This window comes from Alosa pseudoharengus, unplaced genomic scaffold (assembly GCF_046254945.1).
Source record: "Alosa pseudoharengus isolate Yale_2024_CS ecotype anadromous, Long Island Sound unplaced genomic scaffold, YU_APseudo_1.1 YU_APseudo_1.1_scf_2, whole genome shotgun sequence".
NCBI lineage: Eukaryota > Metazoa > Chordata > Actinopteri > Clupeiformes > Clupeidae > Alosa > Alosa pseudoharengus.
The window spans coordinates 58,891,705-58,908,247 of record NW_027468663.1 but is presented as its reverse complement, the minus strand read 5'-3'; the positions used below and the strand labels follow the sequence as shown (position 1 = coordinate 58,908,247).

At 44.2% G+C, this 16,543-nt stretch overlaps 2 protein-coding genes across 2 annotated transcripts in view; one reads left to right on the top strand and one right to left on the bottom strand.

Moving 5' to 3' along the window:
* Positions 1 to 9,649, bottom strand: part of zfyve28 (zinc finger, FYVE domain containing 28) — a 55,443-nt gene extending 45,794 nt beyond the window's left edge. The window contains exon 1 of the mRNA XM_076293357.1: positions 9,324 to 9,649. Coding sequence (XP_076149472.1) covers positions 9,324 to 9,359 — 36 coding nt within the window. The 5' untranslated portion in view covers positions 9,360 to 9,649. The remainder of the gene's footprint in view (positions 1 to 9,323) is intronic.
* A 1,490-nt stretch (positions 9,650 to 11,139) lies between these two features.
* The window catches only part of cfap99 (cilia and flagella associated protein 99), a 26,687-nt gene continuing 21,283 nt past the window's right edge, over positions 11,140 to 16,543 (top strand). The window contains exons 1-5 of the mRNA XM_076293356.1: positions 11,140 to 11,250; positions 11,367 to 11,514; positions 11,598 to 11,692; positions 11,968 to 12,080; positions 12,283 to 12,460. Of these exons, the coding sequence (XP_076149471.1) occupies positions 11,140 to 11,250; positions 11,367 to 11,514; positions 11,598 to 11,692; positions 11,968 to 12,080; positions 12,283 to 12,460 (645 nt within the window). The remainder of the gene's footprint in view (positions 11,251 to 11,366; positions 11,515 to 11,597; positions 11,693 to 11,967; positions 12,081 to 12,282; positions 12,461 to 16,543) is intronic.

The following is a 16,543-nucleotide window of genomic DNA, read 5'->3' as shown; positions in this document are numbered from 1 at the left end:
AATACTAACACCAGTGTAGAGTGCACTGCAATAGTCAAGGCGGGGTGTAATAAAAGGCGGGGTGAAATAAAAGCATGTATGGCCGTCTCAAGGTGACCAGGTGATAAAAAAGGTTTGACCCTTGATAAGAGTCTGAGATGGAAAAAGCTGCATCTGACTACATCACTTATTTGGGTAACACTTTACTTGATGGTTGAGTTCATAACACATTCATAGCAGCTGTCATAAACTGCACATAAATCATTCATGACTGTTTCATGAGACATGATTCAACATTCATACCAAACCTTTCATGAATGTGGAAGACAGAACGATGACAACTTGTCAAAATAAAAGTCCAACAATCGCAAAGCATCATTGCCGTTTTTCTCTCCAGCCTTTGTAAATATTTCATGAATATCTTATGAAGTCTACATCGAATGTCACTTTACTATACAAGTTGTGTTGTATTCATAATCACTGAATTTAACACTGGGAGGTAAACTAGCCTACATTCAGCTGACCCGTATTTGTGTAACCTGGAACAGTTGGACATTCCCAGTAGCAAAAGATGAGAAATCATCTGCAAAGGTTACATCATAAAACAAATACATTTTTATGAAACAAAAATTATTTGCTTGACCATGTTGTGTCTTTTTGGCACTGGAGTAGCCCATTGACTCAGATGTGACGTGATCAGGTAAGAGGTTTGGAACAAAAACGGCAATGCTGCTTTGCAATTGTTGGACTTTTATTTTGACACATTTTTGTCGTTCTGTCTTCCACATTCATGAAAGGTTTGGTATGAATGTTGAGTCATGTCTCATGAAACAGTCATGAATGCTTTATGTGCAGTTTATGACAGCTGCTATGAATGTGTTATGAACTCACCCGTCAAGTAAAGTGTCGGGGTTTCTCCAGTGTAAGGTCAGAGTCAAAATCACACCTAGACCACACACACACACCTGCCCCACAAACCTGCCCCACACACACACACACACCTGCCCCACACACACACCTTCCCCACACACACACCTGCCCCACAAACCTGCCCCCCCCACACACACACACCTGCCCCACACAAACACCTGCCCCACACACACACCTACCCCACACACACACCTGTCCCACACACCTGCCCCACACACACACACACACACCTGCCCCCAGTGTTTCCCCTACACTGTGTTCATCAGCGGCACAGCGCCGCTTCTGGAATTCAAGCGCCACTGCAAAAAAAGTTGCCTAATGAAAAAAAAAAAAAAAACACGCAAGTGAACAGCTGCCGTTCGTTCAGGTTTGATGTCAACAAATAATAGTAGGCTAACGTTGAAGGCGCAATCAGGGATTCCACAGGAGATCACGCTTGTTTGTGTTTATGTTTAAGTTTATTAGCAGACGCAATTTTGTGCAAGAAAACGTAGCCTACATTATGTTAACCAAGGAACCAAATTAAACACGCCAGCGAGGTAGCTGCCCCTACCTTCAGTAGCCTATTCCCAGATAAATTCCACGCATTGTTTCGTTTTTGTTTGTGATACAGGCAATGCTTTCAAGCCCTGTGTTGCTAAAATACCTAGGCTGTGAAACTAAGGTCTAGCTAGCCTATTGGTGGGTTTAATTGAATTTGAGTAATAGGATACACAACCATTTACATCTAGTTTGTAATTCCTGTAGAGCTCACCAAAATTATAGAAATGATACAAGACACTTATCTCCTATAATCAAGATAGATTTTCTTCGAGTTTTTGAGCATTTATTTTACCAAATGACATGGAAAACATAATTCATTTCATCCACATATTCTTATGCACCATGCACAACGCTACTAAGTTAGCCTAAAACCGTGAGAATCAAGCAAGCCCCACGGGCCGTCACGGCCTTAAAGTGACAGGCACTCAATTCGACTTGCACAGCACCAATACAGTGTAATGACATGAAAGAGAAGTCTATATAGTTTATACAGTGCTGTGCAAAAGTTAAGACACCCATGCTGAAATTGACTAAAGGCAGGAATAAAAAACATCTTTTGCCTTTTGTCTTAATTTAAAAAAAAATAGGACATCAATTATTTTTTAATGTATCATCTATCGTAAATAATTTGAAATAGTAATAGTTTGTACAGTGGCCTACAGTGTACAGTTGTACAGTGGCTAATACTAATAATGTAAATGAAAAAGGTGAAAGAAAAACATGAATAATCCTGTTCAAGTACTGCAATAATCATGCTTTGTAAATGCTTGTGTTGATGGTTATGTCATAATTTGTAACAATCAATCTGTCCATTTCTTTCACAAAATCCACCAAAAGTCACCATTTAAGGAGTCATTTTTTTTACAACATTTTCTTTTTTTTTGGGGGGGGGGGGGGGCTTCCTACGATCAACAGCACCACTGCTGGAAAAATTTCTAGGGGAAACATTTTGCCCCACATACACACCTGCCCCACACACACACACCTGCCCCACACACACACCTGCCCCACACACACACACACACCTGCCCCACACACACACACACCAGCCCCACACACACACCTGCCCCACACACACACACACCTGCCCCACACACACACACACACCTGCCCCACACACACACACACACCTGCCCCACACACACACACACACACCTGCCCCCCACACACACACACACCTGCCCCACACACACACACACACACCTTCCCCACACACACACACACACCTGCCCCACACACACACACACACCTGCCCCACACACACGCCCCACACACACACACACCTGCCCCACACACACACACACCTGCCCCACACTTGTGGAGATAACCTGCCCCCCACACACACACTTGCATCCAGCATGCCTCTGTTAAAATATCTCACATGTGCAACGTCGTAGATGCCATGACACACACTCACACACACTCACACATAGTGGAATATAGTGGAACACATGCTCACACACACACACACTCACACACACACACACACTCACACACCCACATAGTGGAACACATGCTCACACACACACACACACACATAGTGGAACACATGCTCACACACACACACACACATAGAGGAATATAGTGGAACACATGCTCACACAGACACACTCACACACACACATAGTGGAACACATGCTTACACACACTCACACATAGTGGAACACATGCTCACACTCACACATAGTGGAATATAGTGGAACACATGCACACACACACACACACTCATAGTGGAACACCCACACACCCACACACCCACACACACACACACACACACACACACACACTCACACACTCACACACTCACACACTCACACACTCACTCACACACACAGTGGAACACACACTCACACATAGCCTAGCTGAAACATCATCCAATCATGCCCCTCTTACACATGGGCAGATTATTTAAACATGGGGCAGATTCTTTATGGGGCAGATTCTTACACATGGGCAGATTCTTTATGGGGCAGATTCTTACACATGGGCCAGATTCTTTATGGGGCAGATTCTTACACATGGGCAGATTCTTTATGGGGCAAATTCTTACACATGGGCAGATTCTTTATGGGGCAGATTCTTACACATGGGGCAGATTCTTTATGGGGCAGATTCTTACACATGGGCAGATTCTTTATGGGGCAGATTCTTACACATGGGCCAGATTCTTTATGGGGCAGATTCTTACACATGGGCAGATTCTTTATGGGGCAAATTCTTACACATGGGCAGATTCTTTATGGGGCAGATTCTTACACATGGGCCAGATTCTTTATGGGGCAGATTCTTACACATGGGCAGATTCTTTATGGGGCAAATTCTTACACATGGGCCAGATTCTTTAAAGAAAACACAGAGAACACACACATGCTCTGTGGCGCTCGCTTCACACTGCCCCTTCACCGCTCTTCTCCACGTTGGTGTTCGCCCGGTTCGCCCGATTCGCCCGGTTCGCCCCGGATCGCTTTCACTGGAAGACAACTTGTAGTTCATGCAAACGACTTTCTTGCTCTAAACTCCTCCAATTTACGTAATGCTCTCAAACAACATTTTCAACCTGTTAGTTTCTAAAAATAGTCCCTGTGTGGTTTTTGCTCTGGAACATTCCTTTAAGTTGAATACTCTGACATGAATTGACTTGAGTTACACCTGAGTTACTCTGACATGAGTTGACTTGAGTTACACCTGAGTTACTCTGACATGAGTTGACTTGAGTTACACCTGAGTTACTCTGACATGAGTTGAGTTGAGTTACACCTGAGTTACTCTGACACGAGTTACACCTGAGTTACTCTGACATGAATTGACTTGAGTTACACCTGAGTTACTCTGACGTGAGTTGAGTTGAGTTACACCTGAGTTACTCTGACACGAGTTACACCTGAGTTACTCTGACGTGAGTTGAGTTGAGTTACACCTGAGTTACTCTGACGTGAGTTGATTTACGCCTGAGTTACTCTGACACGAGTTACACCTGAGTTACTTTGACGTGAGTTGATTTACACCTGAGTTACTCTGACGTGAGTTGATTTACACCTGAGTTACTCTGACGGGAGTTACACCTGAGTTACTCTGACGGGAGTTACACCTGAGCTACTCTGATGGGAGTTACAACTGAGCTACTCTGACGGGAGTTACACCTGAGTTACTCTGACGTGAGTTGATTTACACCTGAGTTACTCTGACGGGAGTTACACCTGAGTTACTCTGACGGGAGTTACACCTGAGTTACTCTGATGGGAGTTACACCTGAGTTACTCTGATGACTCTGGTGAGTTGCAGCTGAGGGGACGCTCTGACCACCTCTGATCACTCCTGCTATGGCCACATTCAGACACACACACACACACACACACACACACACACACACACACACACACACACACACAGTCCTGCTATGGTCACATTCAGACACACATACACACACACACACACAGTCCTGCTATGGCAACATTCAGACACACACACACACACACACAGTCCTGCTATGGCCACATTCAGACACACACACATACACACAGTCCTGCTATGGTCACATTCAGACACACACACACACACACACACACACAGTCCTGCTATGGCCACACACACACACACACAGTCCTGATATGGCCACATTCAGACACAGACACACACACACACACACACACACACAGTCCTGCTATGGCCACATTCAGACACACACACACACACACAGTCCTGCTATGGCCACATTCAGACACACACACACACACACACACACACAGTCCTGCTATGGCCACATTCAGACACACACACACACACACACACACACACACACAGTCCTGCTATGGTCACATTCAGACACACACACACACACACACAGTCCTGCTATGGTCACATTCAGACACACACACACACACACACACAGTCCTGCTATGGCCACATTCAGACACACACACACACACACACAGTCCTGCTATGGCCACATTCAGACACACACACACAGTCCTGCTATGGCCACACACACACACACACACACACACACACACACACACACAGTCCTGCTATGGCCACATTCAGACACACACACACAGTCCTGCTATGGCCACACACACATACACACAGTCCTGCTATGGCCACACACACACACACACACAGTCCTGCTATGGCCACACACACACACACACACACACAGTCCTGCTATGGCCACACACACACACACACACACACACACAGTCCTGCTATGGCCACACACACACACACACACACAGTCCTGCTATGGCCACACACACACACACACACACACAGTCCTGCTATGGCCACACACACACACACACACACACACACACACACACACACACAGTCCTGCTATGGCCACATTCAGACACACACACACAGTCCTGCTATGGCCACACACACATACACACAGTCCTGCTATGGCCACACACACACACACACACAGTCCTGCTATGGCCACACACACACACACACACACACAGTCCTGCTATGGCCACACACACACACACACACACACACACACAGTCCTGCTATGGCCACACACACACACACACACACACAGTCCTGCTATGGCCACACACACACACACACACACACAGTCCTGCTATGGCCACACACACACACACACACACACACAGTCCTGCTATGGCCACACACACACACACACACACACACACACACACACACACACACACACACACACACACACACACATACATACAGTCCTGCTATGGCCACATTCAGACACACACACACACACACACACACAGTCCTGCTATGGCCACATTCAAACACACACAAAGCGCTTTCAGACATACGTGTAAGACCGGAGGTTCTGCCGATGTTAAACGGTGGGGCCGTATATCTGAACGACATAACCGGTCATATGGAAGTCCGAATTCACCCGGTGTTTATACTACCCCCGACCTAGTATTTCCTCCGGACATTATGTAAATGTGCTGTGTCTGAACGAGGAGTAGAACATGCGGTTAAAATCACACCTAGTGAGAGGGCGTGTTGGTGACGTTTCTTTCGTGCGTCCATGTGGTTAGATCTGACTTAAATGCCAGTGTTATGATGGAGTGGCATAGTGCTGTCCAGAAAATCTCCAACCTGGAAAGATGCAGACATCACGGAGCTACTGTCCATGAGGGCATACAACATTTTGATAGAACACCTGAAAGGAACGTTAGAGACACGTTAGGCTACAACTGCATGGCAAGGAGAAACGAATTCAGAAGACTGAATCATCATAAGCAGAAGGCGCTGAAAAGGCAGTAGCCTATAGCGACGTCGTTGACGACAATAACAGGAGAATTTAATAAATTGTTAGCCAACACGGTTTTCTGTTCATTGATAGCCTTCATGACCTGCTGAGCTCGCTGATATTTGCTGAGCATATATGCCTAGAGAAAATGAAAACGAAGAAAACCCAACTTTGTTCCAAGCTCCTTACGTAAATGCTACACATGGGGAGAGGATGCTTTTGGAAAAAATAAACCATGAAAAAACGAACAACTTCACTGTTATTAATGTTAGTATTTTGTTTGTTGCTTAAAAACGTTGTATGATCTTGAAGTCTTGAGTTAGCCTACTGAATTGGCTGGTAGCCTACCATAAAGTTTGTGCATGCTCTCTCTCTCCAACGCAAACCAGATTTGGGGTTCTATAGCCTAGCTAATTCTGGTACATAACGTTGAAAACAGATAAATATGTTTATTTGAAGCACACATACAAATACTGTAGGCTAGGTCAATTTCAAGTGCCCATTTACGTGACTAGCCTACTTCAAGTATTAGCCTTTGCACAATAGATTTCTTCTTCTTTAGCCTACATAATGATAGGCTATATTTTGTAAACAAGAAGCAGCTGTGACAGGCAGCAGCCGCATATAATCTGCGTCATGTCTCAGCATCTTGTGAACTCTACAAGCCCCCACCCCTCACTCGACAACCACACGGAGATTCTGTAATGTGCGTGTATGTCGTTCACACATACGTCCGTGTAAGGTCAGTATTAGGTCCGCAGTTTAGCATCATATCTGAATCATCCGAAGGGTAGGACCTCCGTTTGACAAACCTCCTCATATACTCCGGAGGTTATATCTGAAAGCGCTTACACACACACACACACACACACACACACACACACACAGTCCTGCTATGGCCACATTCAGACAGACACACACACACACACACACACACACACACACACACAGTCCTGCTATGGCCACACACACACACATTCACACACACACACACACACACAGTCCTGCTATGGCCACACACACACACATTCACACACACACACACACACACACAGTCCTGCTATGGCCACACACACACACACACACACACACACACACACACACACACACACAGTCCTGCCATGGTCACATCCAGGTAGGCTGCAGAGGATGAACTGCTGATGTAAATGTAAGCTGCTGGTCTGATCTGGGGGTAATGTACTAGGCTGAAATACACAAAACACACACACACACACACGGCCTCCCACTCCTACTCTTGACAGTGACTGTGTGGAATGCCCAACCAACTGAGCGGCTGAGTGTGAGGAGAGAGAGAACCGACAGCATCCCCAGCAGAGGCTGTCATCATCAGTGATCGTTTAGTCAGGTCTGACTGAAGGCTGTAAATCAGTGATTGCTTAGTCAGGTTTGACCTTACAGGACCCCCAGTCATCAGTGATCGCTTAGTCAGGACTGACTGAGGGCTGTCATTATCAGTGATCGCTTTGTCAGGTCTGACTAAGCACAGCAGCAGTGCCTCTCTCTCTCCCAGGCTTCCTCCAGCACGGCACAGCTGGGGGCCGTCAGGGAAATCAGTCGAGCTCAAAGGTGAAAGTCCTCCCTCGGGAGCCCGCGTTAATGAGTAGAGGCCTCACCTACTTCTCAGCGGTAAACACCATGCACTCCTGCAGCGCAAATCACCTGCGGAGGCTTCCCTACCGCAAACACAGCAGAGCACCGAACAGACACCGCAAACACCAGGCCACAGCAGAGTACTGCCCAGACAGGCAGAGTAGGCTACATAACACCTGGTACTGTCAGATACCACAGCTCATTAGAGACACAGTACTGTCTGTCGGTTAACACCGTCACCCAGTACAGCACACTGTCAATACAGTATGTCCTACATCACATGGCAGACCCCGTAGTTGGTCAATATAGAACAGACCCCGGCCCCACTTCCCATCGCTAGGCGTGTGAGAGTGACAGTTCGTGCGAGACCGACCGAGACCCGGCCTAGACTACGGTCCACCAGCGCTGTTCAAACAAAATACGGTTTTCCACACTTGCGCGGTTATGTGGCACGGCTCGCATTCCATGGCTACCTTCCAGGCACTTCTGCTGCCTTTCTCCCAAACTTCACTCACTCATTCGCTCGCTCGCTCGCCCACCGCTCCTGAGTTCGGTGTTATGGTTGTTCTGTGCCGGTCACAGCGCATTCTAGACTGACAAAGAATCGTCACGGTTCTCTGGCGGTTTAATACAGAATACAGAAGTAATGTTGGCTAGCTGGTGTCACCTGAGCGAGTCAAACAAATCATTATCAAAATGCTGCTGCTGGTGATCTACTTTGGCTAACATTATGGCGAACCAAAATCCCTAAAACATAATCTCTGTTGGAATGCCTGGCACATCGCAAACAAGCTGTGGTAAAAAGCTATCGGATCTAACACAATGATCACGGGTTGTCCAGCACGCTAAACAAAAACTAGCTATCCCAGTTAGCGATAGCTACATAGCCTACATTCCAACACGGAGCTCCAGGGCGAGTTATCGGGAAGCGAAGACTATCGCCCAAGAGGCAGCAGTCTGTGCGCTCTCACATACCGCACCACCTATATAAAGGAAGACCATAATTGAAACTTACCTTTGGCTTGTAAAGCCACTTTCGGAAGCGATTCATCCTTAGCTTTCAAGCCACCTTCCCCCGCCTTTGTCAGAGCCTTCCCGGGTGTTACCTGAAAAAAATCCAGCGCTACCTGGAAAAATACGCTAATTTGCTAGCTACTTGCTATCCTCTGTGCTGAGTGAATATGGAAGATTACAACCCCCGTCTGCGTGACCGAAGATCTCGATGGGCGGCCGTGTGTCGGTCCTGTTGGTGCGGTTAGCATAGGGACGGCGCGGGGCTCGGATCACTCGCAGCGACTGTACATTGTTGTCTACAGTAGGCAGGGCAGCGCGCAGGACGGGCTCCGGGCGACGGACGGGCTCGGCTGGCTGATGATGACAGTCACGTTGACACAACAACGCCACGCGACGCCGCCCACTTCCCACACGCAGACGTCATTCCATGCAATGGGCGTGTTTCAGAGGGGCAGGAACTCTCTAAATGCACCTTTTGCGATACTGGGCCCGGTTTCCCGATAACGATGGATACACGCACTTAACAAGGGTTTTCTACGATTCATCTTAATATCGTTCGTTTGGTTTTTCCGACTGTTTCCGCAAATGCTCGTAGCGTGAACGCGCGTGCACTGCTCTTAAGGGGAGCTGTCCAAGTTAATAGTTCTGAAATATCTAATTTGACGGTCATGTCAGGTGACTGCACGTCACAGCTAGGCCTACTGATCTACACATAAATTCACATCAATACGAAAATAGAAAAACTTTGACATCTGCATGTAAGCATCCCATGTAGGTTATACCACACACAGGCATAAATAATTGTAATTATTTAAGATTAGATTGTTGCACCGTGCAATAATGTTTCGATGTGTCACTTAAGAAGACGTTTGAAGACAAGAAAGAAGTAGAGTAAGAAAGTGAGGAAATGTGTAGGCTTATTAGGCTTAGATTTTGACGCAGCACAGACTAAACCACATGTTCTCTTTGCGTTTACCTCATAGGCCTGATTATACACTAACACATAGATAATGGCAAACTATTCTGGCAACGTCTCGTTTCATAACATAGCCTAATAGCATTTTGGTTATTACAGTATGTCCATTACATGTATGAGTAGGCTATAAACACAATAAAGAATGGGAACGTAGTTGGATAGTATTCTAAGTTGTAATTCCCCTGTATGTCCTGTTGGTGACCTCAGTGAGAAGTAGGCTGTGAAGATGCTCTAGTCTAGCCGGTAAGGAGAACTCTGGACCACTCGTAGATCTACGAGTGTTTTCACGATGGCTCTGAAGCTACGATGCTTTCGGGAAACCAGGCTCAGAACTATTCAACGTATCCAACTTGTTATAGTGCTCAGTTCAAACCCCAGCATCCATGAAAATGTGGATGTGCGTACAGCATGCATATTGCACATCTGCTAAGGCACAATCAATCTGAATCAATGATGTACACAGTGTCTTTTCAGTGAAGACCTAGATATTTTAGGAAAACAATGCCAAAAGGAATTATGCACATATTTAAACAATATTTCTCCATAGAGGAAGAGTCCAGGTGCTAAAATGACCTGTCTGCAGTCCAGACTTGTCAGAGCTGGTGCTTCATGTAGGCCCAATGAAAAACGCGCTTGTACGGATCGGGAGATGGAGTAGGAGCGCTCAAATCCCTCGCTTCGATATTTTTACTATGTTTACTGTTTACCGTTGCTAGGCAACGGTAGGCTGCTCCACCAGCCAGCATGCGGTGAAGACCAGTAGGACATAAACAATATCTACCGTTTATTTAAATATGTGCATTTTGTTCTGCTTATGAATTCAGTAATCAGCGGATAGAAGATGACAAACTACAAAGAGCTTTTGCAGGAGGCCGCTACACTACTCGACGCATTTCAGCCGAACGAGCAGTGCGTGGAGACTTTCACAGAGAATGCTTCAAAAAGTCTCGAGGTACGCTTAGCCGCGAAGTTTACAGTACGTAAACCTTAGTTCTCTTCACATGCAATACCCCATGCACACTATATATTTAAAATGACATTTGTTTCCTTTCCGTATATTTTATCTAGAAAAAGTATGATACTGAGGATAAGAGTTTTCTTCTGGATTTGGTGTCTGGATGCATAGAGCAAAAGAAGGTTCTTGATGTTGTGGTTAATACTTTCTATGATCATCATGGGAAGCTTGTGCTGAAAGCTGACCATAATAGGTTTTCTGGTAAGTTATAAACCTAATACCAGTTATCATTGATTGTAAAATAAACTCGTAACTTTTGTCACTTTGACGTTTTATGTCCTCAGTTATATGCTACATCGCCGTCTTCCTTCTTGAAGATATTGGGTTGCAGCGTTTCAGTAAGATCATTAAGTCACAAGACATCTCGAAGATGCAAAAAGTAAGTTTGTAATACTTCCAACTTAACCAATCATCCAATTTTACAAGACATGTTGAAAAGACAAAAAACGATGTTATGTGTTGAAGATGTGCTACAGTTAGAAACCTTCATAGCCACACAGGGACTTGATTCATGTCTTGTGTTGGGGAGATTTGGCTGCTCAGTCTGTGATAGTACACTGTTATCTTAGGCCTAGCCTGGGCCTATCTCTCACACTCCAACCTCCTCCTATTTTGATGTGTTTCCTGTTGTACTTTCTGCTCCTCTGTTGTCAGTTCCTGAGTTTCCTCTTCAGCATGTACAACCTCACCACCTGGATCCAGAGCGAGTGGAGTCAGATCTACGACGACGCATACGTGGAGCACAACTGGATCCTCCCTTTGCTCAGGTGCTCCTCTACAAAGCTGCTGGATTTCATCACGATCACTCCCATGATCCCTCAGGAAAACCACAACTCCCATGATCCCTCAGGGGCTGTTCTGATAACGGCATGATTTGATGCTGTATTTTTGCTTGCTGTATGTTTTTTTTCTCCAGTATTCATTTTGGCGTCTCTGCTGTTCTCTGCATCTCTGGTCTTCTTCCACCAGGTGGCGCCCTATGGTGGACGAGCTGCTGGACCAGTTATCACGCAGGATATCCAGTGGCAGCGTGCTGAAGAAAACGCCGGCCAATCACACGCGGCCAAAGGAGTTTGCCCTGACTAAGCCCAAACCCCGCCCACTTCCGGTCCCTGAGCCAATCCCAACACAGCAGACACATCAGCCAGTTAGTACACATACACACACACACACACACACACATACATAATCTCTCTCTCTCTCTATCACACACACACACATACATAATCTCTCTGTCTCTCTCTCTCTATCACACACACACACACACACACACACACACACACATACACACACACACACACACAATCTCTCTCTCTCTCTCTCTCTCTCTATCACACACACACACACACACACACACACACACACAAATACACAATCTCTCTCTCTCTCACACACACACACACACACACACACACACACACACAGACCATACTCTTTCACATACACACATTTCATACACATTAATAAGACTCATACACACATGTTCAAAAGTGGAACGCACATGCTCTCTCTCACACACACACACAGACACACACACTCAAAAACAGACACACACACACACACACACACACACACACGCGCGCGTTTACACAGCCCATTCACCACGTTTCAGCTCTGGACCACACACTCTCTCTCTTTCTTTCTCTCTCTCTCTCTCTCTCACACACACACACACACACACTAATGTGGATTCACACAGCCCTGTACAGCCCTGTGATGAGAGTGCTTGTTACGGGCAGTCAGACTCCACCCTCAACATAAAGACAGCACACACACACACACAGCACACACACACACATACACACACACACACACACACACACAGCACACACACACACACACACACACACACACAGCACACACACACACACACACACACACACACACACACACCACACACACACACACACACACACAACACACAGCACACACACACACACACACACACACACACACACACAGCACACAGACACACACACACACACACACACACACACACACACACACACAGCACACAGACACACACACACAGCACACACACACACACAGCACACAGACACACACACACACACACACACACACACACACACACACACACACACACAGCACACAGCACACAGCACAGCTTGTATCATACTGTAAGTAGGGGGATGTTTATGTAACAGAATGGTCAGGTATCAAATACAAGGATACAAGGAAGTTTGGTAACACTCCATAATAAGGTGCCATAATAAATAGCAAACTAGTAATTACCTAACCCTTTGTTAATTGTTACTAACATATCTATTTGGTACAAGTTAATAGTTTTTTCATCATTAATTAAATATTAGTTGTTTGCATAAAAACTGTATGTTAATGCTTTAGCAAATCTATAAACTAATATTGCATTAATATGTGATTACTAATTAACAGTTATATCTTACATCATTTAAATGTTTAATGTTTATTTGCAAACTACTGTATATGTTAATAGAAAAGTTAATGACATATTATTATTTAACTAATTGTTATTAAACTGTGCTTCTGCCTATCCCAATATGAACCACTCTCCATAAGACCCTTACAATAGATAGATAGATACTTCCCCAAGGGGAAATTCAAGAAAAAAACATGGAGCTACCTTGTCAGCGCCGGAACCGCTTGCAATAAAGTTGACCAAGCTTAATTAATATATTAGTGGTATATAGCTATAAGCGTGGGGTCCCTTATAATAAAGTTGGTTAAGCTTAATTAATATATTAGTAATATATTACTATCAGTATGGGGGACCCTTATAATAAAGTTGGTTAAGCTTAATTCATATATTAGTAGTATATAGCTATCAGTGTGGAGCCCCTTATAATAAAGTTGGTTAAGCTTAATTAATATATTAGTAATATATAACTATCAGTATGGGGGACCCTTATAATAAAGTTGGTTAAGCTTTATTAATATATTAGTAATATATAACTATAGTCAGACGGTGAAGGGACTGAGACCAAAACTGGCTTATCACATTAATTCTTTTAGGAAAAGTTAAAACAAAACAACAAGTAGTTGAATGGCATAGATATATACACTAGATGTCGCCTTGACTACTGCTGTTCATTGGAACGAATGCGTCAATCGAGACGCCATCTTGCTTCAGTGATCCACTCCTCTATAATGCATTAGCGTCAATCTGGGCAAAGATCTAGCGAAAATAAAATCACCATAAATCGTCAAAATCTCAAGCAATTATCTAGTTTTTTGGGTTGTTCCAACTGACAGGCATGTATTTATGGTTGAGTCTAGAGAAAACTAAGCTTAAGACGATAATAAAGATACATTTTACCTGTCTAGCCCCATAGACTCCCATTCATTCTGCACTAGCTAGCGGCGGCCCCTAGAGGAACAATGAGTAAACTGCAACCAGGTTCGATACAACAGGCTCTTCGTAGACAGGCTCTGGTTGAGGCCACATACCTATGCCACATACCCCTCGTCTCGTTTACTCATGTAAGTTGTAATCTCACCAGAAGTTGCTGTAGATCTGTAGAACATTTACCTCTGCTACTATAGGCTACGCCAGTCGTTACTTTTATAATCATGGGTCAGTGCCATGGGCAAACGAGATGTAGCTGAATTCATAAATGACAAAGCCATGAGAAAGGTGATTTTCTTACGTTTCAACAACAAAGAAGCCGATCTGCCATCATTGTGAGAAGTTCCCAAATTTGTCGCTAATCGCTAAAAAGGTTTTCTATCGCTGGGGATGGCCAAACGTCGCTAAATAGGTAACGCTGACAATACAGGAGAACTAGTTTAGCGCTTCAGATCCCTGTACCAAGATGGCGGCGGTGCTGACGCATGCTGAGAAGCAGAAGGCGACATCTAGTGTATATATCTATGGTTGAATGGGCTATATTACATGCATCATTCCTATACCATCACTGTCAGCCCTACAAGCAAGGGAGACATGGAATGTTCAGGTGCACAGAACGACAGTTTATTAATATTCTGAGACTCACTAAACACTCACAGACGTAGACCATACGGAGGTAATGCATAAACATAATGCTAAATTAAATGTACATTCATTTCCTGCTAGACTGAATTGCACTTTCCATGCACACTAAGCTAAACTGCTTAACTACACTGAATGCATGGAAAGTTGCTAGCGGAGTTTACAGCTAGTCACGTTAGACTCAGTGTATGAACTCGTGGTCATGATGAAAACATTAATAAACGTTCTCTAAGTCGCTAGAATTGCACCCAAATCTTAAAAATACATGTAAAGTAACATAATACAGGTGGTATATCAAAGTTTTCAACTTAAACAACATTTCACAGTTACAAAAGTGGGGAGTGCTTTATACAGTCAACCTACCCAATGCAAAGCATACCGCTTCTGATCTGCTATGGCAACAATACAAGGACAAAACGCAGCAGAACTGCAGTATAGCGTTTCTCCAAAGGGGGCTCCAAAACACCAATATCAATAAAGCTGCTTAATTACAGCGAAAATCACATACAAACACTAAACTACATTTCTAACTCTGTTACACCCCTCCCCTGAATTTCACCAAATCCAAGCAGCAACCAAATAGTACTTCCAAAGGCAAAGAGTACACTACTTTCAAAGACTAGACAGAGAGTCACCAATTACAGGACAGCCAACCACAACGGTATCCAATAAGGATGAAGTGTAAGAAGAGGAGCGCAAACTCACACAACCAACCACTGGCAGTAGGGTGCCGTATGCACCCCACAAGACCATAAAGCCATAAACCATAAATTCCATAAATTCTCAACAAAGCTAATCATAAAAGCTAGATAAATAATGATATGTCATTCACTTTTATATTAGCATATAGTTTGTAAATAATAATAAATAAACATTTAACATTTAAATGATGTAAGAAATAACTGTTAATTAGTGCCAAAAATATATTTAGTTAACTATTAACATATATTAATACAATATTAGTTAATAGATTTGTTAAAACATTAACATACAGATTTTATGCAAACAACTAATATTTAATTAATGATGAAAAAACTATTAACTTAGATAGATATTTTAGTAACAATTAACAAAGGGTTAGGTAATTACTAGTTTGCTATTTATCATGGCACCTTATTATGGAGTGTTACATGGCACCTTATTATGGAGTGTTACCGGAAGTTTATTGTCACATGCATATAGTTACTGGAAGTAAGAAATGCAGTGAAATTATGTCTGGTGTCAGCCTATTTGTGCATTAATGGG